The 25,924-nt window shown below is 38.3% G+C and overlaps 1 protein-coding gene across 6 annotated transcripts in view; it reads left to right on the top strand.

The window, feature by feature from the left end:
* Positions 1–25,924, top strand: part of KMT2C (lysine methyltransferase 2C) — a 301,574-nt gene that overhangs the window by 109,980 nt on the left and 165,670 nt on the right. For all 6 annotated transcript variants that reach the window (XM_063606427.1, XM_034965307.3, XM_034965305.3 and 3 more), the window contains 3 exons: positions 11,608–11,808; positions 15,003–15,151; positions 16,864–16,973. In XM_063606427.1, the coding sequence (XP_063462497.1) occupies positions 11,608–11,808; positions 15,003–15,151; positions 16,864–16,973 (460 nt within the window). The remainder of the gene's footprint in view (positions 1–11,607; positions 11,809–15,002; positions 15,152–16,863; positions 16,974–25,924) is intronic.

Here is a 25,924-nt window from a genome sequence, read left to right as displayed (position 1 = left end):
GTCCCACAGTTTCCTTAAAATAGGATGAACAGATTGAATTTAATGAATTTTATTTTATTTTATTTTATTTGAGACAGAATCTCGCTCTGTCGCCCAGGCTGGAGTGCAGTGGCACGATATCAGCTTACTGCAGGCTCCGCCTCCCGGGTTCACACGATTCTCCTGCCTCAGCCTCCCAAGTAGCTGGGACCACAGGCACCCGCCACCACGCCCGGCTAATTTTTTTGTATTTTTAGTAGAGACAGGGTTTCACCCTGTTAGCCAGGATGGTCTCGATCTCCTGACCTCGTGATCCGCCCGCCTCGGCCTCCCAAAGTGCTGGGATTACAGGTGTGAGCTGCGGTCCCCGGCCTGAATTTAATGAATTTTAATGGTGCAGTATATAAAATGTTCTAAATGAATCTGTAGATAGATAATCATCCTATTATAATTAATAGGATTTTAGCAAGATTGCTAGATAACAAAATCAAAATGCAAAAATCACATGTATTTATATATATTAGGAACAGAGTTAAATGGTATTTTTTAGAATATTTTCCAATAATATAAAATAATATGTGACTAGGATTATGTGCAAAAATGTAAGACTTTTATAGAGAAAATTATAAAACTTTTTGGAAAGATTAAGGATCACAGACACAATAGCAATATAATACTCACATTTTAGGGGATTCAGTATTTTAAAGATATTCTTTCCCAATTGATCTGTAGGTTCAAGAAAATTCTAATAAAAATTTCTACAGTAAATTTTACAAGCTGATTTTAATTTATATGAATATGCAAAAGACAGGATAAGCCAAAGGACCCATGAAGAAGAGGAAGGATTGCTTTACTTGATACTAAGACTTTTCGTAACACGCTAATAAATTAAGTCAGTGCTGTATTACCACAGAAACAGACAAATAGACCAATGGATCGGAATAGGGAACCCAGATACAGATACATGAGTAATATGGACAGGTTATTTATAACAAAGGGGCATCACAAATTAGTGAGGAAGGAAGTCTCTTTCAACAATTGTGCTAGAACAATTAGTCATACTTTAAAAAAAAAAAGACCTAATTTATTCATGTCTACTCCAGTTAATTTATAGACTTACACGTGAGAAGCAAATTAATAAAAGAAGTTAATGTAGAGGAATTTCTTCATTGCTTTGGGGTAAGGAAAGACTTTTAAAAAACAAATGGAAAGCCCTAATTATAGAAAAGGGTTGATTGGCCAGGCACAGTGGCTCATGCCTATAATCCTACCACTTTGGGAGGTTGAGGCAGGAGGATTGCTTGAGCCCAGGAGTTCGAGACCAGCCTGACTCGAACATAACAAAGCCCTGTCTCTACAAAAAATACAAAAATTAGTAGGACTTGGTGGTGCTACTCAGGAGGCTGAGGTGGGAGGATCGATTGAGCCCAGGAGGTCGAGGCTGTAGTGAGCTGTGATCCTGCCACTGCACTCCAGCCTGGGTGACATAGTGAGACCCTGTCTCAAAAAAAAAAACACACACATAAAAAGAAAAGGGGCCGAGTGCGGTGGCTCATGCCTGTAATCCCAGCCCTTTGGGAGGCTAAGGTGGGTGGATCCCTGAGGTCAGGAGTTTGGGACCAGCCTGGCCAACATGGTGAAACCCCATCTCTACTAAAAATACAAAAATTAGCTGGGCGTGGTGGTGGGCACCTGTAGTCCCAGCTACTTGGGAGGCCGAGGCAAAATTGCTTGAACCTGGGAGGTGGACGTTGCAGTGAGCCAAGATCGCACCATTGCACTCCAGCCTGGGCGACAAGAGAGAAACTGCATCTCAAAAAAAGAAAAGAAAAGGATTGATTAATACCACTATACTTAAATTTACAACTTTTCATGAAAAATACCAAGAGTAAAAAGATAAATGACAGAAAAGGGAGAAATATTTCTAAAGCATATAACTAACAAAGAACTTATGTTCATATGTATTTAAAAATGAAGCAAAACAATGCAATAAGAAAAAGCTTCTGTAGAAGGCAGTAAGCATTACTTGATTACTTGCAATAAACATTACTTGATTACTTTCAATAAACATTACTTGATTATGACATTTTTTAAACATGCTGTTGGGTTTTAGTTAGCTAATATTTTGTTTATGTTCATAAGCAATATGAATTTTTGTAATATTGTAATGTCCTAGTTTTGGAGACAAAATTACACCAGCCTCGTGTGTGAGGCATCTTTCAGTTTTCTTATTTTCTGGAACAGCTAGTTTAAGACAGGAATTGACTCCGTGTAAGTCTGAAGTAACTGTCATAAAATTACATGGGTCTGTGGGGTTTCTTATAGAAAATGAAGTCACTACCAGTTCAATTCAAAGATTTTTTTTTCTTTGAATATGTATTCCATAAATTTGCTCCCCACTTCCAAATTTTTTTCTGTTCAGCTGTCTGTTTCATCTTGTACCAATTTTCTCATGTTATATTTTCTCAGAACATATACATTTTATCTAAAATGATTCATGATACATTTATTATTTTTTAAATGTTATTTTTGATTGGCAAATCCTAATTGTACATTTATGAGTACAGTGTGATGTTTCAATTCATGAATGCAAAGTGGAATGATTGAATCAAGTAAATTAACATCCATTACCTTGATTAACTCTCATTTGTTATTTGAAATTTACTCTTAAGTTGGTGCAAAAGTGATTGCGGTTTTTGCCATTACTTTTAATGGCAGAACCACAGTCACTTTTGCACCAAACTAATAGTTATTTTAAAATATAGGTCACCCTGCTATGCACTATATCTCAAAACCTATTCCTCCTGTCTCAACCTTCGTATCCTTTGCACCAAACTGTTATTTTAAAATATAGGTCACCCTACTATGTAGTATATCTCAAAACCTATTCCTCCTATCTCAATCTTCGTATCCTTTGACCAACAACTTACTATTTCCTTCTTCCTGCTTTACCATCACTCTACTACTGGTTCTTTTAGTTCAACTTTTTTAGATTCTACATATAAGTGAGATCATGCCGTAGTTGTCTTTCTGTGCCTGGATTATTTCACTTAGCATGATATCCTCTAGATTCATCTGAGTTGTTGCAGATGACAGGTCCCTCCCGCTTCTCTCTCTCTCTCTCTCTCTCTCTCTCCCTCCTCTTCCTTAATCCCCTTCCCCTCCCCTCCCTGCCTCCCTTCCCTTCCCCTCCCCCTTTTTCTACCTCCCCTTCCCTCCCTCTTTTTTCCTTCCTTCTCTCCCTCCGTCCCTCCCGCCTTCCCTTCCTTCCTTCTTTCCTTTTTTTCTTTCCTTCCTTTCTTTCTCTTTCTCTCTCTTTTTTTTTTTTCTTTGAAAGGGTGTCACTCTGTTGCCCAGGCTGGAGTACAGTGCCGTGCTCACAACTCACTGCAGTCTCAACTTCCTGGGCTCAGGCAATCCTCCCACCACAGCCTCCAAGTGGCTGGGACTACAGTTGTGTGCTCACCACACCAGGCTAATTTTTAAAATTTTATGTAGAGATGGAGTCTTACTATGTTGCCCAGGCTGGTTTTGAATATCTGGGCTCAAGCAGTCCTCCAGCCTTGGCCTCCTGAAGTGCTGGGATTATAGGCATGAGCCACCACTCCCCATCCTCCCGCTTTTCAAGGCTGAATAGTATTCCATTGTTTATATATACCATGTTTTCTTTATCCATTCATCTATTGATGGATACTTAGGTTGATTCCATATCTGGCTATTGTAAGTAATGCTGTAGTAAGCATGGGCATGCAGATATCCTTTTGACATTGATTTCAGTTCCTTTGGATATATACCCAGAAGTGTGATTACTAGATTATATGGTAATTCTATTTTTAGTTTTTTGAGGAACCTCTTTACCATTTTCCATAATGGCTGTACTAATTGACACCCCCACAGCAATGTACAGGACTTCCATTTTTTCTGTATCCTTGGCAATACTTATCTTTCATCTTTTTAATAGTAGCCATTTGTTAGGTGTTAGCCAATAGCCAGGTGTTACGTGATATATACTTGTTTTAATTTTCATTTCCCTAATGAGCAGTGATGCTGAACATTTTCTCACGTACCCGTTGGCCATTTGTATGTGTTCTTTTGAGAAATGTCTGTTCAGGTCCTTTGCCCATTTTTTAATCAGGTTGTTTTCTTGCTGTTTATTTGGGTTCCATATATATTTTGGATATTAAATATTTTCTCCCATTCTGTGGGTTGTCTCTTTACTTTGTTAATATTTTCATTTGCCGTAAGGAGCTTGGTGGTTTAGCCATCCCATTTGTCTATTATTGCTTTTGTTGCCTATGCTTTCAGGGTCATATCCAAAAAGTTATTGCCCACATGGAACTTTCTCCCTATGTTTTATTCTAGTAGTTTTATAGTTTGACATCCTAAACATAAGACTTTCATCTATTTTGAATTGATTTTTGTGTGTTATGTGAGACAAGGGTATGATTTTATTCTTGTGCATATGGATATACAGTTTTTTCAGTGCCATTTATTGAGGAGACAGTTCTTTACCCATTGTGTTTTCTTGGCATCTTTGTTATAAATCAACTTAGTGTAAATGCGTGAGTTCATTCCTGTTCCATTGGTCGATGTGTCTTCTTGTTTTTTGAGCCAGGGTGGTATTTGTAGCCCAGGCTGGAGTGTGGTGGTGTGATCTTGGCTTTCTGCAACCTCTGTCTTCTGAGCTGGAGCCATCCACCCACCTCAGCCTCTTGAGTACCTGGGACTACAGGTGTTCACTACCACCCCTGGCTTATTTTCGTATTTTTAGTAGAGACGGGGTTTCACCATGTTGCCCAGGCTGGTTTCAGACTCTGGGCTCAAGCAGTCTGCCTGCCTCAGCCTACCCAAGTGCTGGGATTACAAGTGTGAACCACCGTGCCTGTCCAGATGTATGTTTTTTTTTTTTTTTTTTTTTTTGGTGCCAGTACCATACTATTTTGATTACAATCATTTTGTAATGTTTTGAAATCAGACAGGGTGATGCATCCAGCATTGTTCTTTTTGCTCAAGGTTGTTTCGGCTGTTTGATGTCTTCTGTGCTTCCATATAAATTTAAGGATAATTTATTTCTGTGAAAATTGACATTGGAATTTCGATGGATATTGCATTGAATCTGTAGATCACTTTGGGTAGTATGGACAGTTAGTTTCACAGTATTAATTCTTCCAGTCCATGAACATAGGATATCTTCCCATTTCTTGATGTTTTCTTAAATTTCTTTTGTGAGTTTTATGGTTTTCAGTATACAGGTCTTTTACCTCCCTGGTTGAAATTACACCTAAGTATTTAATTTTTTTGTTGCTATTGTAAATGGGATTATTACATTAATTTTCTTTTAGGATCGTTTGCTGTTAGTATATAGAAATGCTACTGATTTTTGTATATTTACTTTGTATCCTGCTACTTTATCAAATTTGTTTATTAGTTCTAACAGTTTTTTGGTGGAGTCTTTAGGGTTTTCCATATATAAGATCATGCCATCAGCAAATAAAGACAGTTTCACTTCTTCCTTTCCTACTGGGATCCCTTATGTCTTTCTCTTGACCATATTGCTCTGCCTAGGACTTCCAGTAATATATTGAAATTTTTATATTCAGTATTTTATATTTTATATCAATTTTATATTCAGTATTTTCATTATGATTTTATTTCACATATTGGGATTTCCATTTTAAGTGAAAGATTCTTAAACAATATCTTTTCTAGTTTCCAAATTTATTTATTTATTTATTTATTTTCTTGAAAGGGAGTCTCGCTCTGTTGCCCAGGCTATGCAATGGTGCGATCTTGGCTCACTGGAACCACCACCTCCTAGGTTCAAGCGATTCTCCTGCCTCAGCCTCCTGAGTAGCTGGGACTACAGGCGTGTGCCACCATACCCAGCTAACTTTTGTATTTTTAGTAGAGATGGGGTTTCGCCATGTTGGTCAGGCTGGTCTCAAACTCCTGACCTCAGGTGATCCACCTGCCTCAGCCTCCTAAAGTGTTGGAATTATAGGCATGAGCCACTGCACCTGGCCAGAAAATTTTAAGTTATCCATTTATTATACATTTTTAGTTTTACTGCATTATTGTCAGAGAATGTTGCCTGCATGATGTTGGTCACTTGCTATGTATCATGTATTCTTTTATGGCCTACTATGTAATCCACTCTTGAAATACTTTAATATACTTGAAAAGAATGTGAACCGTTAGTTGTAGATGGAGCTGAATATAGTATCTCAAACTAATTTATTATGCTCAGGTAATTAATAAATAATGAACAATAAAGATGTTCAATACTTAATTTTTATTGGTTTGACATAGTATTTTCTGAGAAAAATAATTAAAATCTTCCACTGTTGTTGATTTAATTTTTTTAGTCTTCCAGTTTTGTTAGTACAGGTTGAGTTTCTCCTATCCAAAATGCTTGGGACAGGCCAGGTGCGGTGGTTCATGCCTGTAATTCCATCACTTTAGGTGGCCAAGGCAAGTGGATCACCTGAGGCCAGGAGTTTGAGACCAGCCTGGCCACCATGGCAAAACTCCATCTCTACTAAAAATACAAAAATTAGCTAGATGTTGTGGCGTGTGCCTGTAGTCCCAGCTACTCGGGAGGCTGAGGCAGGAGAATTGCTTGAACCCAGGAGGTGGAGGTTACAGTGAGCCAAGACCGTACCATTGCACTCCAGCCTGGACAACGGAGCGAGACTCCATCTCAAAAAAAACGAAAACAAAATGTTTGGGACCAGATGTGTTTTGGATTTTGGATTTTTTTTGGATTTTGGAATATTTGCACATACATAATAAGATATTTTGGGGATGGGAGACATGTATAAACATGAAATTTGTAGGGTCCAGCCCCACAGGTTCGGTGGGTTTTCTCCCCGTGTGCGGAGACGAGAGTATAGAAATAAAGACACAAGACAAAGAGATAAAAGAAAAGACAGCTGGGCCCGGGGGACCACTACCACCAAGACGCGGAGACCGGTAGTGGCCCTGAATGCCAGGCTGCGCTGATATGTATTGGATACAAGACAAAGGGGCAGGGTAAGGAGTGTGAGCCATCTCCAGTGATAGGTAAGGTCACGTGGGTCACATGTCCAGTGGACAGGGAGCCCTTCCCTGCCTGGCAGCTAAGGCAGAGAGAGGGAAAGGGAGAGGGAGAGGGAGAGCTTACGCCATTATTTCTGCTTATCAGAGACTTTTAGTACTTTCACTAATTTTCTACTGCTATCTAAAAGGCAGAGCCAGCTGTACAGGATGAAACATGAAGGCGGACTAGGAGCGTGACCACTGCAGCACGGCATCACAGGCAGACGGTTAGGCCTCTGGATAACTGCGGGCGGGCCTGACTTATGTCAGGCCCTCCACAAGAGGTGGAGGAGTAGAGTCTTCTCTAAACTCTAAAAGAGTTTAGAGACTCCCTTTCCCAGTCTGCTGAGTAGTGGGTGTTTTTCCTTGACACTGACACTACCGCTAGACCACAGTCCACTTGGCAACAGGCGTCTTCCCAGACGCTGGGACCAAGGACTCCTCTGGTGGCCCTGTCCGGGCATAACAGAAGGCTCGCACTCTTGTCTTCTGGTCACTTCTCACTATGTCCCCTCAGCTCCTATTGCCGTGTGGCCTGGTTTTTCCTAGGTTATGATTGTAGAGTGAGGATTATTATAATATTGGAATAAAGAGTAATTGCTACAAACTAATGATTAATGATATTCATGTATAATCATATCTATGATCTATATAACTATTCTTATTTTATATATTTTGTTATACTGGAACAGCTTATGCCCTCGGTCTCTTGCCTCGGCACCTGGGTGGCTTGCCGCCCACAGAAATTCATTTATGTTTCGTATATACCTTATACACATAGCCTGAAGGTAATTTTATATAATATTTAAGTAATTTTATGCTCGAAACAAAGTTTATATTAAGTACTTAGGTGTGAAATTTTCTACTTGTGATATCATGTTGGTGCTTAAAAAGTTTTGAATTTCGGAGCATTTCAGATTTTGGATTTTCAGATTGGAGATGCTTAACCATCTCTTTCAGATTCGAGATTCATTTTGAGACCAGATTCATGTTGGTCTGAGTATATGGTTATGATCGATATCTATTATACTATTGATCATTTTGTTAGTGTGTAACATCTTTTTCATCTCTAATGTCATGTTTTCTTTTTGACATAACTTTCATTTTGTCTGATAAAATTATTGCCACTCAAACTTCCTTTTGGTTTATGTTTGCCTGGTATCTTTTTACCTCTTTTCCCATCAACATTTTTGTCCTTGTTTTATATGTCATTTGTGTTTATACTTCCAACATTTTTTGCACCTTTTTTTTTTTTTTTTTTTTGAGATGGAGTCTTGCTCTGTTGCCCAGGCTGGAGGGCAGTGGTGCGATCTCGGCTCACTGCAACCTCTACCTCCCTGGTTCAAGCAATTCCCCTGCCTCAGCCTCCCGAGTAGCTGGGATTACAGGCGCACACCACCAATGCCTGGCTAATTTTTTTGTATTTTTAGTAGAGATGGGGAGGAGGTGAGTGGGTGGTGTGTGCTTCACCATGTTGGCCAGAGTGATTTCGAACTGACCTCAGGTGATCTGCCCAACTAGGCCTCCCAAAGTGCTGGGATTACAGGTGTGTGCCACCACACCCAGCTGCACCCAATTGTTAGATCTAATTTTAATCTAATCTCAAAAATGGTCTTTTAATTGGTGATTTTTGCCTTTTAATTGGTGGTTTTGGTTTACATTATTGTAATGGCTAGTAAGATTTCGTATGCTATTTTAGAAAATGTTTTTTAGTCGCTGTATATATGTTTTTTCTTTCTTTTATTTTTTTTTGAGGTGGAGTCTTGCTCTGTCGCCTAGGCTGGAGTGCAGTGGCACGATCTCAGTTCATTGCAACCTCCGCCTCCTGGGTTTAAGTGATTCTCCTGCCTCAGCCTCCCGAGTAGTTTGGATTACGGGCGCCTGCCACCACGCCTGGCTAATTTTTGTATTTTTAGTAGAGATGGGGTTTCACCATGTTGGCCGGGCTGGTCTCGAACTCCAGACCTGTGATCTGCCCGTCTCGGCCTCCCAAAGTGCTGGGATTACAGGTGTGAGCCACCATGCCCATCCTCTTTTTCTTTTTAAAATACAGACAGGGTCTCACTATGTTGCCCAGGCTGGTCTCAAAATCCTGGGGTCAAGCAATCCTCCTGCCTTGACCTCCCAAAGCACTGGGGTTGCAGTGTGAGCCACTGTTCCTGGCTGAGTTGCTGTAGTGCGTGACATCTAATGAGGTACATGAAGAGGAGCCTTTGTGTGGGTTAGAATTCCCCTGTCTTTGGTCACAGGTGTTAACATAGTCTTACTGTGTTTCACACTTGGCTTCCAGCAATTTCTTAAAATTTTTTACTGAATTCTTATCACCCTGCTGGTATGATATCAGTGGCCTCTTCCTCAGAGGTGCTATTGTCACATTTCTTTATGGAAGTGTCTTTCATTTGGTGGTGAGTTGGTTGCCTTGTGATTTCTGCCCTCTGATGGGTTTCAGAAAAGTGAATTTGCAGATTCTCTGGTTGGGTTATGTTGTGTGGTTGGGCACAATGTTGTTTGCAGCTTTCTACAGCCAGACCAAAAGCTAGAAATTTCCCTTGACCTCGTATTAAAAAAAGTCAACAATAAATTACTCTGAGGTGTTTGACCTCCCTTACTTCATACAACCTTTTCTAATTCTTTAATAATTTAAGTACTTCTCTAAAAGTATTTTCGTTTTTGATCTGTTATCTGGCAAAATTTCTGAGGTCTTCTAAGCCAGAGAGTAATTTTATTATACCTTCACATTTAAGCGATAGTTTTGAATATAAAATTGAATGCTGAGGTATTTTTCTGCAATAGCTTTAAAATACTGCTCCATTTTCTAATCAGTGCCGTTACAATCAATGTTGATAAGACTAATGTCAATCTGATTGTTGCTTCTCATGGGTAGTGTTTCTAGGGGAAGAAACAAACCAGAAATGGGATATGGTGAAATAAATGTAAGCTTAATAGCTCAGAGAAAATTACAAATAAGGGGATAGTAAGATACTGGCAAAGCATAAGGTGGTGGTCTCTTTTTGGAAAGAAGAAATTTTCTTTTTCAACTTGACTTGATTTTTTTTTTTGAAATTACACTACATTTAATTTGTGTATGTCTCGGTACCAGCAGACAACATAGTTTATCATGAACTTGAAATAGGTAATTTATTACAAAAACAAAGCTAATTTTGATAAAAGTAATTAGTTGAGAGTCCAATATGATTTAAACCTAAGTTTTAAAAAGTCACCTCAAAAGGCTATAGGTTAGTTCTATCACCTGGTAATGCAAGATATGTAAGATCATGGGGTAAATACTGTAGAGGTAACTTTAATGCCCAAGAAGGAGGATTTGGGTATAGCAGCAGTAAATATCTTGTGAAGTGTAAATATAATCAAGAGGAAGCAGTCCTTTTAATTTCATTCTTTCTAAGATCTCTTAGTAAGTGTATATTCTATATATGTATATTGATTGTTGTCTCTTAATTTTTTAATGTTTTCTCCTTTTTTATTAATAGACTTAGAGCATTTTTAGGTTTACACAAAAATTGAGCTCATTCTCCTACCTCTACCCCCAGCAGTTTCCCTCATGATTAGTATTGTGTGCTGTGTTACAGTTGGTAAACCAATATGGATACATTATTTTTAACTACAGTCCATAGTTTACATTAGGGCTCAGTATCTACCATTATAGTATCATATAAAATGGTTTCACTGGCCTAAAAAATCCCCTTTGCTCCTAATCATCCCTTTCCTCCTTCCAGTTCAGCTCTTCTGCTTCCCTAAAAATCTACTACCACTCAACCCAGGAACTATTTAAGTTTATATTTTTATATCTCCCCGTGTGTATGCATGTGTGTGGTATATATATATCATGCATAATGAACGTTCTATCAAGTGGTTAAATAAAACTGTCACCATATGTTTTACAGAGCTGTCATACAGTTGGGTGGCTACTAAACTCTACCTTCTTTCCCATTTTTAACTTGCATTTTTTTTTTTTCCTGAGACAGAGTCTTGCTCTGTCACCCAGGCTGGAGTGCAGTGGTTCGATCTCAGCTTACTACAACCTCTACCTCCCAGATGCAAGCGAGGTGCCTCAGCCACCCGAGTAGCTGGGATTACAGGGGTGTGCCACCACACCCAGCTAATTTTTGTATTTTTAGTAGAGATGGGGTTTCACCACGTTGGACAGGCTGGTCTCGAACTTCCACCTCCCAGAGTACTGGGATTACAGGCATGAGCCACCGTGCTTGGCCCCCCATCTTTAGCTTTCTTACTTGGATTTTTTTCTAGTCAAATATAAAAGAAAATAACTTTTCTAACTACTAACTAGAATTTTTTGGATTTGATATGTGTACTACTTTTTAAAATGCTATGGAAAAGTAGAATTCCAAATGTATAATTATTAAACTTAATTGTTCTTATGGGTAATCACTGAATAGACTGTAGAAAATAGATTGAAAAGCTTAGCTTGTGCTTTAGACATAATTTAAAAGCACAAGTATCTATAGTTATCGCTTAAAGCAGTTGAATAAAGCTACTTTTCTCCTTCTCTGACTTACATTTCATTTTTACTAGTGAACAGCTCTGCGCTTTTTGTTACTGTGGGGAAAAAAGTTCCTTAGGACAAGGAGACTTAAAACAATTCAGAATAACGCCTGGATTTATCTTGCCATGGAGAAACCAACCTTCTAACAAGAAGGACATTGATGACAACAGCAATGGAACCTATGAGAAAATGCAAAACTCAGCACCACGAAAACAAAGAGGACAGAGAAAGTAAGCAGTTTCGACTTTAAATGTTGGAATAGATTAAGACTGCATATAATTTATTTCCATTATAATGTTTATAAATTTTCAAACGGGATTGTTCTTGTTGAACAGTTTCTCCTGTTCTCCACATTTATGGGATACTCTGACTCACCATTAACCAATTAATCCAACAAACTATCCTTTTCACAAATTTTTCTTGTTATTTTTAAAAAAGTTTATATTAATTGTATATGAAAGCGATGTGATCACAAAACTAAACTTCTGGAAGAAAACTTCAAAGAACATAACACAAGCTGAGAGGGAAGGAGTTCATGGAATTTATAAATGGAAAGAAGATAATAATAAAACAGATCAATAAAGTTCTTCTTTTGTTTCTCTAAATAAGCTTTTAATTTTAAGAATATAACATAATACAATAGCAAATCCAGAATTGGTTTTCACTACTCATGTCTTTTGTGTCATTCATTCATCGATCCATTCATTTAATTTATTTAATTTATATATAAGTTTGTGTGCTTCAGAAAATGTTGCACTGTCCTATACATTCTGCCCTCCCTCCCTCCCCTGCCTTCCCTCCCAGAAGATGCTTTTTTCTTTTTTAAGGAATTTTTTTTTTGTAATGATGTGTGTATGTCTGTATTCATGGGCACATTGTAATTACCTAAAGGTCTTGTCTGATATAGTTTAAAATATTTTGTACAGTTGTGTTTAAAGACCATATTAATATGGAGACTTGGCTGTGCTGGTTAAGGGAGTAGAAGTTTCTGTAGTTGATGAGAACGTGTAAAAATTAATTTAGCTTGCAAAGCTAACACTGCCTCTTGAGGGTTATGATGTAATCACTCAAGTGCTTATCTGGCTTATATCCAAATTTAAGTACTAAATCATTGTTGTGTTGTACTTATTTGATTGGCTCCTTGTTTTGAACTGCTGCCAATGCCTTGAAGACCTGAAGTAGGAAATGAAACAATAAAAAGAGGGAGAATCTTTTAAAAGAATTTAAGGTGGAACAGTTTAAGGAAACTTAGAAGTACTATATTTGGAGAGTTTTGATGTTTTGAAGGCTATAGCTTTTTCTTTAGTTGTCAGTTGAGTACACACATCTTAATAAAATAATCAAAAGGCCAGGAAACTTAAAATGTCTATTAGCAAATTTAATGGAGTGAATCAGGCTGTATCTTATATCCTCATGTTCTGCCTTAAATAATGGCAATTATATAAAATCCTGTCCTGAGAAATAGAATTGGTTTCATTTCCTTGTTTTAAAAGTGAAATTAATTTTTAGTGAAAATTCTTATGAGCTCAGATAATTATATAAAAATAGCCTTTGTTAAATGAAAGTCTTTATATATACTTAGTGCTTACCAACTTAATAAGTAATGATAATATGGCAGTTAATGAAGTACACTTAAAAGTTTGGCATCATTGAAGGGTAGGCAATTAATTTAGCTTGGTAATGATTTCAAATATTTACAAAATGTATATTGCTAATGAAGTTTAAATAGCTAGTTAATTTAAAAAACAATTTTACAAAGGAGGTTTTGAAAATGTCTTTGCTCATTTTCACTAAATAAAAAAATCAATAATTTTTTTCCTTTTTTTGTTTTATAACTACGAATTTTGTGGGTATGCATTTCAGCTGATTCCTCTTGATATCTCTTTCTAAGCTGGGCTGCTGTCATCCTTAGTGTTGACATTGATATCTTACTGATATGGTATATACATACAAACCAGTCTCAAAACTTGAAGGTTGAATTTGATTAAGCTGCTGGTTAGGACCTAATTAGTAATACATTAGTCATTCTCTTGGTTTTTTTACACTCCTTTTCCTCATCAAATACTAGTGCAAAACAGTATGCTAAAACAACACTTAGTAGTTACAGATGAACTGTTTGTCTTTTTTTTTTCTCCCAATAAAATAACAATGATTTGTAATGGAGAATATATTTGTAGGAATAGAGATTATACTTATAGGAAAGAATTTGTTCTCATTTTACTGTGGGCATTTATTAAAATGAGAATTTAAAGTTAGCATAGCATGCTATACCTTTTAAAAAAAGTCTATGCATTTCTAATGCTGAACATAAAAACATTACTGGTTATTTTTATATGGTTTGATATTTAAATGTACTTATTGAAATATGTTAATACTTTTTTTCTTTCAATGATTCCAGGTATAAAAATGTTTAGTACCCTGGTCATTGTGCTGATTTTCTCTTAATAGGAATCATGATAAATATCCAGCATACAGAAGTGCAGTGAGTTATGATCTATATTCAATAGTGATTTAATCCAGAATTATGATCAGGTTAAATACTATGATATTAGGAGAAGATTTAAGTTTTAGTGGTAGTCATCTGATTTCCCATATTTAATAATTAAGTACAATAGCCATTTTTATTTATTTAATGGTCTTAAATAATACCTAAAGTGTTAGACCTTGAAAGCCTGAAATCTCCCATATGTTGTTTACTTTATTCAATGTTCTTTTTTTAGACTATAGTTTTTGCTGTTATACTGTCTTCCTTATTCTACATGCCTTTGGTAGCTATTTTGCTTTTGCTTTTTACTTCCAATTTGTGACGTACAGTCTTGATTGAGAGTACTTGCAACGTCATGCCACAGACCAGCTGTTGAGATTTGTTGACGGGACCATAAGAAAGCTACAGCTGATACATTCCATTCCTCCTGCCTCTGTTTTCACACTCTGTAGTGGGTTTTCATTTTCCCTGGAAAATATCCTTTCTTTACACAGTTAACTGCCACCTCTGTTGTGGCAGTCCTCAGTCAAGATACAGCAGACTAAACATTTCTGATTTGATCAAGTTTTGTTTTGTAAGCGTTTAAGTAAAGCCAAAGGAAATACTCAGTTTATGTGTTAAATACAATTCCTGACTAGGATATGAGAGTCGGTTTTAAAAACATTATATTATGGAATGGAAAAACAAATTTACAATTTAATACTTCCCTGTGGGTTTGGAGACTCTTTTTCTTACTTGTTACTTATACGATATAATATGGCAACCCAGTTTAATATTATACCATGGATAATACTAACAGATGAATTCTAAAAGTTGTTTTATGACAGTTAATGGCTGATAAATTAAAATTGATTTGGCAGTACATTGCATTTAAACAGTTAAAAATGAAACAATTTTCTGCTCGTTTTCACTTTCACAGTTATTTTATTTTATTTTCAGAGAACGATCTCCTCAGCAGAATATAGTATCTTGTGTAAGTGTAAGCACCCAGACAGCTTCAGATGATCAAGCTGGTAAACTGTGGGATGAACTCAGTCTGGTTGGGCTTCCAGATGCCATTGATATCCAAGCCTTATTTGATTCTACAGGTATGGGCATGTTTTCAATAATAACTGCCTCTTAATTCTGGAAGCATTTTAATTTTAATACATTATTAATGTCCTCAATAATAAATACCTTTCGTCTAGAAATAATTATAATCATACTATAAAAAAATCATTATTAAATATGCCTGGTTAGGTAAAAGAAAAGGGTTGTCTAAAAAGGTTTATCTAATTTATTTAAAATCTGTACAGTACCACCACCGGACTGGATGCTTTTTAAAATACTTGTATTTTTTCTTGTGTAGATAGCGGTGCCATGGAGATCTGACAATTGAGAAAAGAGAAAATTGTAAAGGGGAAAATTTTAAAGTGAGAACTTGGGGAATGTGGCATTCTGAGTCTATTTTATTTGGGCATGAATGAAAATAGGTCTTAGCCGGGTAGATTATCTTATTATAACAGTGTTGTAACTCAGCACTCATGATATGGTGCTACTGGAATTTAAAGTACATCTCATTCTGTAGTTGAACTGCAGATTGACTGATAGTGGTTCAAGTGTTATGTGATGGATAATTTAAAGGCTGAAGTGTTAATAATCATTGATACGTGCTCTCACTGTGGGATGAGGGAAGTAGAGGTGTATGTGTAGTTTATTTTCTATACATTTCCTTTGTATATCACCTCAACAGAGTACTAAGTAATACCAGAAACATACCAAATACATATATAATATTTAAATAAAATGACTAAAAACTAATTTTGTTTGTTGAAGAAATAATCACTAATTCAGTGATTCTCAAACTTGTGTGTGCATCATAATAACCAGACGGCTTGTTAAAACACAGATTGCTGGCAGGGCACGGTGGCTCACAGCCCGTAATCCCAGCACTTTGGCAGGCTGAGGTAGGTGGATCGCTTGAACTCAGGAGTTCAAGACCAGACTGGGCAACATGGTGAAACCCTGTCTCTACAAAAAATGAAAAAAATTCTCTGAGTGTGGTGGCATGTGCCTGTAGTCCCAGCTATTTGGCAAGGCTGAGACAGGAGGATTGCTTGAACCCTGGAGGTTGAGGCTGCAGTGAGCTGTGTTCATGCCACTGAACTTCAGCCTGGGCAACAAAAAAAGTGAGACCCTGTCTCAAAACCAAAACAAAACAACAACAAAAAAAACAGAACCAAACACAGATTGCTGGGCCCCACTGCATGAGTTTTTGATTCAGTAGATCTCACTTGTGAGCTGCGCTTCTGCATTTTTTTGGTTTTTATTTTGAGACGGAGTCTTGCTCTGTTGCATAGGCTGGAGTGCAGTGGCGCGATCTCAGCTCACTGCAACCTCTGTCCCCTGGGTTCAAGTGATTCTCATGCCTCAGCCTCCTGAGTAGCTGGAATTACAGGTGTGCGCCACCACGCCCAGCTAATTTGTAGAGACAGGGTTTTGCCATGTTAGCCAGGCTGGTCTCAAGTTCCCAGCCTCAAAAGATCTACCAGCGTTGGCCTCCCAAAGTGCTGAGATTACAGGAGTGAGCCACTGCACCCAGACAGATTCTGTATTTCTAAGAATTTCTCAGTTTGATATTGATACTGGCACTCAGTGGTTGGTCCACATTTTTAGAAGGGCCACTTTACTGCTATCACAAATATAGGATGCCATTGTATATTTACATATTAGAGTTGATTTTGAAGTTTTATGTCTTTATTTATTAGCTTTAATTTTGTAATGTTTGCTCATTTGCTCCTTTTCATTTTTCCCATTTTAGGCACTTGTTGGGCTCATCACCGTTGTGTGGAGTGGTCACTAGGAGTATGCCAGATGGAAGAACCATTGTTAGTGAATGTGGACAAAGCTGTTGTCTCAGGGAGCACAGAAGTAAGTAGACAAAGCAAATATTTAAATCATAGTTTTATAACATTCACTTTAATCAGAAGTTCACTTGAAAGGATTATTACATGATTGCTGTAGTGTAAAAGCTCTCAAAATAGGAAATTATTAATTTTTATTAAGAGTAATTTTAGGCCGGGTACGGTGGCTCACACCTGTAATCCCAGCACTTTGGGAGGCCGAGGTGGGTGGATCACTTGATGTCAGGAGTTTGAGACTAGCCTGGCCAACATGGTAAAACCCCTTCTCTACCAAAAATACAAAAATTAGCTGGGCATGGTGGCAGTCGCCTGTAATCCCAGCTACTTGGGACGCTGAGGCAGGAGAATTTGCTTGAATCTGGGAGGTGGAGGTTGCCCGGAGCCAAGATTGTGCCATTGCACTCCAACCTGGGTGACAGAGAGAGACTCCGTTTAATTAAAAAAAAAAAAAAAAAAAAGTTATTTTATGCAAAAATTAGCCGGGCATGCTGGTGCACATGTGTAGACCCAGCAACTTGGGGTGCTGAGGTGGGAAGATTGCTTGAGTCCAGTAGATTGAGGTTGCAGTGAGCCATGATTGCACCACTGCACTCCATACTCCAGCCTGGGCATTGGAGTGAGACCCTGCCTCAAAAAAAAAAAAAAAAAAAAAAAAAATTTGTGTAAGCCATTGTAATGTAGTATGTTACTCAGTGAACTTGAATCTTTTAAAATAAGTAGTTTACATTTAAATTAGAAATTAAAATTTTAGAAATGAAAATTTTGCACTATGCTTATACATTCATGTAGTAACTTTTTAAGACAAAACTATTTGATAATGATTTAAAATGAAAGAAAATATTTGAAAAGATTTGAAGGTCATTAGTCCATAATGTGGACTACCTCTGTTTGATGTTTTAAAAAGTGATTAAAAAATTTTTTTTAGTTCGGTCAGCAGTTCAGTTCATCTTTATTGCATTGTATCAAAGTAATATGTGCATAGTCTGCCATTTTTCAGAAATTTTCCTGTGATTTTCATGTAATTTTGAAACAAATACAAATGAAACAGCTACCTCCCATCTATAAAGACAGCAAACTCTGTGAAGTGATACGCTTTGCTGTCTACAAATTGCTTTTCTTTTTCTTTTTTCTTAAAATGTAGAGATGGGGTCTCACCATGTTGCCCAGGCTGGTCTCAAACTCCTGGACCCAAGGGATCCTCTCTTCTCTTCTTGGCCTCTCAAAGTGCTGGGAGTTTAGTTGTGAGCTACTGTGCCCGGCCTTCCTTTTTTTTTTTTTTTTTTTTTTGAGAGGAGTTTTGCTGTGTTGCGCAGGCTGGAGTGTGGTGGCATGATCTCAGCTCACTGCAACCTCTGCTTCCTGGGTTCAAGCGATTCTGCCGCCTCAGCCTCCTGAGTAGATGGGATTATAGGCTCGTGCCACCACACCGGCTAATTTTTGTATATTTAGTAGAGATGTGGTTTCACCACGTTGGCCAGCCTGATCTTGAACTCCTGACCTCAGGTGATCTGCCTGCCTTGGCCTCCTGACGTGCTGGGATTACAGGTGTAAGCCACTGTGCCTGGCCCCTTTGGTTTTTAACAAGTATATTTGGAGAAGTGAGACAGCCCTTCCAATGGAATATTAAAACTGGAAATTTTGACCTTAGAAACTATATGGGCTTTAATAGATAGAACATAGGCAAAGCTTTCAAAAGTATAGTTGAGACAAGGACTTAGATTCAAGTAAAAATTCAATCATTAGAACATTAGCTTTACTTGGATTATCAAAATGACCTGATTTACATAGATGAGTAAGCATCACCTCAAGAGTAGTGAAGTCAGAGTGCTTGTTTTGGAAATTTTACATTAGAGTGTATATGTCATCAAATTTTGAACAGTTTAATGCATAATAGTATTTTCCCCAGCCTGAACATTCTTAGAGACTGGATTAAGACAATGATATTTCAGTGAAAACCATCTCTTTTATGAATTACTTCATAAAAGCAATTTTTATTTTGGGCTATTTTGTGACAGTGAAAAGTATTACAGGGAAGGTAACAAAGGCTAAATGAGCTTTTTGGTGGTGGATTAGAACCAGAGGAATCAATATAAACTCGTAGTGTTTGATACTTAGTACAGAAATGTAGGTGTATGTATTTGCATGAGTTTGTATGTGTCCATGTATTTCCTACCTCTGTTTGCTAGGAAGGTAGTTAAAAGAAAACTTGCCTCACTCTGTCCCTTTTGGACAGAAGTTACCATTTTTGTTCTTACTGATTAATAATTAAATGGTATTTAGAGATGAAGACTGTGTCCTACCACTGGCAGAGGAATCACAAGGCCTTAGGAGACATTGCATCCCTTCCGACTTTGTTTAGGCATTAGAATTTGGTGGGCCTAAGCAAGTTAAATGCAGATTGAGTACTTGGAGTTGGTAGACCTTGTGGGGATTAGAAGGGACCTAGTGGTAACTCTGTCAAACCTTTACCTCTCCACTAGATTGAATCACTCAAAACTCACGGGAGTGTCAGTTTTGTGTCGCCATTTGTACGGTTGTTTGTTTTGTCCTTCTTCCTTCTTCCCTCCCTTCCTCCCTCCTTCCCTCCCTCTCTCCCTCTCTCCTTCCCTCCTTCCCTCCCTCCCTCCCTCCCTCTTTCCTTCCTCTTCTTTCCTTCGTCTTCCTTCCTTCCTTCCTCTTCTTTCCTTCCTTCCTCTTCTTTCCTCCCTTATTTCCAGGGTCTCACCCTGTTGTCCAGGCTGGAGAGCAGTGGCATGATCATGGCTCATTGGCACCCTTGGCTTCCCAGGCTCAAACAGTTCTCCCCTGAGTCTCCCGAATATCCGGGACCACAGGCATGCGCCACCTCACCTAACTAGTTTTTAAATTTTTTGTAGAGGCTAGGTTCTGCTGTGTTGTCCAGGCTAGTCTCGATCTCCTGAGCTTAAGCGATACTCCCACCTCATCCTCCCGAAGTACTGGGATTATAGGCATGTGCCACCACGCCTGGCTTTTGTTCATTATTCTTCATTATCAAATAGGCACAAGATGGACCAGTTAGCTAGAACTTTGTCTCAAGAAAGGAAGACTTGTCTCACTGGCAAAAATTCAAACATAAAACAACACATTTGTTGACAAGGCTGTGGGGAAACAGGTACTCTCATTCTTTGCTGCTGCAGATGCAAATTGGTACACATCTTTTGGAGGGAAATTTGGTGATACCTAACAAACTGTATACATTTACCTCTCAATTATTCTAGGAGTCTATCCTGAATATGCCTCTAACAATACAAATTATGTATTACTTAATGTTATTAATTATAGTATTATTTAATTTGCGAAATATTGGAAACAAACTAAATGCCCACACAGAGGAGAAGGGTTGAATAAACTGTGTTACATCCATATAGCCATATAATGGAGTACCATGCAGATAAATCAGAAACTAGAGATTGGTTACCTGTAGGGAGTGGGAGGGAGAAGAAGGGAGTGGAGATCTGTGTAGTATGGATGAAATGTGAGTGGCACTTCTCGGAGTATATTTGTCAGTATAACTCTGATTCTTAGAACCATAGGAATGTTTTAAATGCTTCTATGCAATTGCCACCAACCAGGATGTGGGAGACCAAATAAGCAATTACCACCTACCCAGATGCAGGAGAACCCAAAAAGGAATAGTAAAATTCACATAAAAGAGGATAGGGAGGGAAAGAACTCACCTAAGTAACTGTAGAAAATAGTGTCTTGATTAAATAACATAAAACTAGAGGCAAAAAGAACTGTACAGTCATGCTGTAGTGTTGAGATCAGAAGTATGAAAATAAACTCATGTTTTTTAATATTTACACAGACATACAGAAATATAGATGTGTGCATATGTATGAGTTAATTTGAATATGTATATTTCCTACCTCTATCCCCTGAGAGGGCATAGAAACAATGACACCCCAGTAGCATTGAGAATACCTAGTGCTTAGATCTTGGTCTCCAACCATTGCTCTTCAATGAAAGGAACCAGGGCTCCTTGAGAAGTAGTTCCTTACAGGACTGGTGCAGAGAAAATACAAGGTAAGCCTAGATCATCTTGTGGTGCCAGAAAGTAATGAAGTGCTTAAAAAGATGAAAACCTGCTCAAAGCACGGGAACCTACCTGAAGGAGCTCCTAAGAACTGGACCAATTTTAGCAACCACAAAAATAATGATAATATTGCATTTTCATCCATAGAATAAGTACACGAGTCCATACTGATGTAAATAAATATAGATTGTCCAGTCATGTCACTGCTCTACTTAACACTCTTCAGTGACTTCCCATTTTATTCTGAGAAAAAAAAAAAGATTCCTTGCTAACCTGTAAGGCTCTACATGATCTTCACCACACCTCACGTGTACTTCTCAGACATCTTTCACTATAACCGTTTGTTCATTTACTTCCTTCAGCCACGCTGACCTCATTGGTCTTACTGAAGTACGCAGACGCAGATCCACCTCAGGGCCTTTCATAATGCATGTGTTGCCCCCTCATATCCTTTATGTATTTATTCAAACGTGACTTTACAGTGAGGCCTTTGCTAGGCTTGCTGTCAAAGATTTCAAATGCCTTCTCTTCCCATAATATCTGCTTTTTTGTTTTCTTTTTCGTACTTATCACCTCTGACAGAGTGTATATTCACGTAATAATCTTACTTATTGTTCATCTCCCTCTCACTAGTGCCATTCGGATAGGGTTTTTTTCTGTTTTGGTTATTCCTCAGTGAATATTTGTAGACTAATTAATAGCACTGAAGATCATTCATGGAATCATTCATAGGCAGCAAATAAGTTCGAAGTACCCAAAAGTGTTACTGGAGGTTATCAATATGGCTAATTACATGAAAGTTTATATACTTAATCTCTAAATAGAGCAAATCTTTACAGTTCTACAGAAATGATTGGGAAGGAGGAGCCAAGGAAAATTTCTGCTATCACAAAAGTTTCCCTAGGGGCGATATAGCTATTGAACTTAGAAGACGTTTTTATTTTGCCAAAAGGTCGATTTTGCTGACCTTGGCTAGGTGCAGTGCCTCCCACCTGTAATTCTAGCATGTTGGGAGGCCAAGATGGGAGGATTTCTTGAGCCCAGGAGTTTGAGACCAGCCTGAGCAACATAGTGAGATCTCGTCTCTATTAAAATAAAAAATGAAAAATTAAATTTGCTGACCTTTATTATGTAGCTGAGTATATTCTGATACCTAGCTCTATTTTCAAAGAAAACAAACGCTTAACCTGCCCCTTCAAGATAAAGATGACATTTCAACATTGAGAATGCAGTGACTTTTCAAAGAAACATGTCCTGGGGCGTTGAACATTTTGAAAACAGATGTTTTGAACTATTTATATTGATATTTTATTGTCAGAAATAATGAAGGTTGTAAAAACAAAACAAAAAACTCTCATGTTTGTCATCTTAAAAGAAACTTGAACATGGAATTTTCTGATATGTTTAAAATATTCTAAAGAGCTCTGGTTTAAGCCCATTTATTAAACATTCAATATTTTTATTAGATAGGGTGAAATTTTATTTGCTTAAATTTTGATAATTTCGGTTGAGATTTAAAAATGGTTGCAGAAATCATGTACTACTTCTAATTAGATCATTTTACTTTTGGGGAGAGCCTGTTTTTTTAAACCTATGAGAGCCATAGAAACTAGATATTAAAATAAACCAAAGTTAGAATTAGGCTTTTTAATCTAAGAAAATGGAAGGGAATGAGATACTATAAAGCTCAGGTGAGGGGTTGCAGTACTTTGTAAATTTTTTGATTGTGCACATCTTTTAATAAATGTTTGAGTATGCAGCTTTATTATACATTCTCAGTGGAATATGTATGTCTTCTCTCTCTTTTTTTTTTGTTTTTGGAGACATAGTCTCTCTCTGTCTCCTAGGCTGAGATTGCAGTGGCGCAATCTCAGTTTACTGCACCCTCTGCTTCCTGGGCCCAAGTGATCCTCCCACCTCAGTCTCCCAGGTAGCTGAGATCATAGGCGTGGACCACCACGCCTGGCTAATTTTTGTATTTTTAGTAGAGACAGGGTTTCGCCATGTTGGCCAGGCTGGTCTTGAACTCCTGGCCTCAAGTGATCCGCCTGCCTTGGCCTCCCCAAGTGCTAAGATTACAGGCATGAGCCACCATGCACAGCCATGCATATCTCCTTTAGGTAACTTAACAACATCTGCAACGTTTGTTTGTGTGAGTTTTTTATTCTGTCTGCATTTGTGTATGTGAGTCTTTTTCTATGGATTTTTCCCACCATGGCTGTAAGCACCATGAGAGTGAGGAAAATAGCTGTTTTGCTTTATCATATTTTCTCTGGTGCCTAACAAAGTATCTGGAACACAAGAGAGTCACTAATGGAATAAATACATGCATTAATGGGATTTGTCAATGAAGGGCAGAATTTAGTGCATTAGCTTGAATGAGGAGGTAGGTCCTACTGGCCTCTTGGGTAGAGGCCAGGGCTGCCGCTAAACATTCTACAATATACATATACAGGACAGCCTCCCACAGCAAAAACTATACAGCTTAGAATGTCAATAGTGCTGAGGTTGAGAAATCCTGGTTTGACATATTATTCCTGTGTTAAAATTAATATATGTAAAATAATTTCCTCAGTTGTTAACATGGCATTTTTATCAAGCAATTTTGTTTTCTCTGAAACATACCTCAGATTGTTTTTAGTTTTTCCAGGGGAAACTTTATTCATTTTTTACTAGAGAAAAGAATACGGCAAACAGTGAATCTGTGTTTCAGAAAGGGTAACGTCGTTTTTCTTTTAATTTCCCTTTTGAAGCTCTTGGGGTGCTACCAACATCTTGGAAATCTGGATAACTTGAGTATTACTGAGGGAATATTTTCATTCTGCATGCTACAAATGTTTAATCATTTTATTTATCTAAAGTTCCTTTCTTGGCCAGGCGCGGCGGCTCATGCCTGTAATTCCAGCACTTTGGGAGGCTGAGGCGGGTGGATCACCTGAGGTCAGGAGTTCGAGACCAGCCTAACCAACATGGCAAAACCCTGTCTCTACTAAAAAAATATAAAAATTAACCGTGTGTGGTGGTGTGTGCCTGTAATCTCAGCTACTTGGGAGGCTGAGGCAGGAGAATTGCTTGAACCCAGGAGGTGGAGGTTGTAGTGAGCTGAGTTTTCGCCACTGCACTCCATCCTGGGCAACAGAGCAGGACTTCTTCTCAAAATGAATGAATGAATGAAAGAAGGAAAGGGAAAGGAAGCTCCTTTCTCTTCTATTCCCAGTATTGCCCCCCAAAAAGAAGTAATCTATAAACCCCCAATGTATATTTCTGTTTTCTTAACTATTTCTGAATAAAATGTTCAGTGTTGGCTGGGCGTGGTGGCTCACGCCTGTAATCCTAGCACTTTGGGAGGCTGAGGCTGAGGTCAGGAGTTTGAAACCAGCCTGGCCAATGTGGTGAAACCCCCTCCCTACTAAAAATACAAAAATTAGCTTGGCATGTGACGTGTGCCTGTAATCCCAGCTACTTGAGAGGCTGAGGCAGGAGAATCACTTGAATCCTGGAGGCAGAGATTGCAGTGAGCCAAGATCGTTCTATTGCACTCCCGCCTAAAACTCCATCTAAAAAAAAAACCAGGTGTTTTACTCTTAAAATAAGACATTAAAAAAATACTTCTGTTGTCTCCCCTCATAGAATTGGTAATCTCTTCCTTCTCCACCCTCATCCCCTGCTGTAATTCTATATTGAAATTTCATTGTATTTTGTGCCAGATGTCTTTGTGTAAAACCAACTTAGTTCTGTGAGAAGAGTTGTACGTTTTTAATATTTTTGTTCTTTTTGTAGACTGCAGAAACAAAAATAGCCTTCCTATAGTAAGGTGGCAATTCACATTAAGAATGTAGATAAGCAAATTTAAACTTTTAAATGTAATTTGTCTAAAAAAATTGAAAAACAGTGTATAGTAAAAGTCTCTCCTCCAACCAACGGAAAGTACTTTTATGTAAGATCCTTTAAGTTACTGACTTGAATCTTTACGTAAGGTAATTTGCTAGTATCTATTTTATAAATAATGTTATTTAATACTGTTTTATTTTCTATAGAATCCTAGTGTTTTTCCATGTAAATTTTTAGAAATTCTTAAAGTATGTATCCCTCATTTTCCCCTATAGTTGTTTGCTTCTACTTCTGTTTTTAAGAGATAGCATCTCAGTTGTTTAAGCTGGAATGCAGTGGCACAATCCTGGCTTACTGCAACCTTGACTTCTTAGGCTCAAGCAGTCCTCCCGTCTCAGCCTTTAGAGTAGCTGGGATCACAAATGCATGCCACCACACCTGGCTAACTTTTCTTTTCTTTTCTTTTTTATTTTTTTGAGATGGAGTCTCACACTGTCAGCGGGCTGGAATGCAGTGGCGTGATCTCGGCTCACTGCAACCTCTGCCTCCCGGGTTCAAGTGATTCTCCTGCCTCAGCCTTCCAAGTAGCTGGGATTACAGGTGCCCACCACCATGCCCAGCGAATTTTTTGTATTTTTTTTAGTAGAGATGGGGTTTCACCATGTGGGCCAGGCTGGTCTCGAACTCCTGACCTTGTGATTTGCCCACTTCGGCCTCCCAAAGTGTTGGGACTACAGGTGTGATCCATCACACCCAGCCAACTTTTCTTTTTTTTTTTTTTTAAGAGACAGGGTCTTGCTCTGTTTTCCAGGTTGGTCTCAATTCCTGGGCCCAAGCAATTCTCCCACCTGGGCCTGCCAAGGTGCTAGTATTATAGGCGTGAGCCACTGCGCCCAGCCCTTTATAGTTTTTTCCTTTTTTTTGAGATGAAGTTTCCCTCTGTCACCAGGCTGGAGTGCAGTGGCGCGATCTCGGCTTACTGCAACCTCTGCCTCCCTGGTTCAAGCGACTCTCCTGCCTCAGCCTCCCGAGTAGCTGGGACTACAGATGTGTGCCAGCACGCCCAGCTA

This window comes from Pan paniscus, chromosome 6 (genome assembly GCF_029289425.2).
Source record: "Pan paniscus chromosome 6, NHGRI_mPanPan1-v2.0_pri, whole genome shotgun sequence".
NCBI classification, from domain to species: domain Eukaryota; kingdom Metazoa; phylum Chordata; class Mammalia; order Primates; family Hominidae; genus Pan; species Pan paniscus.
Note: the sequence above shows the minus strand (reverse complement) of the source record. Positions and strands in the feature narration are given on the sequence as shown.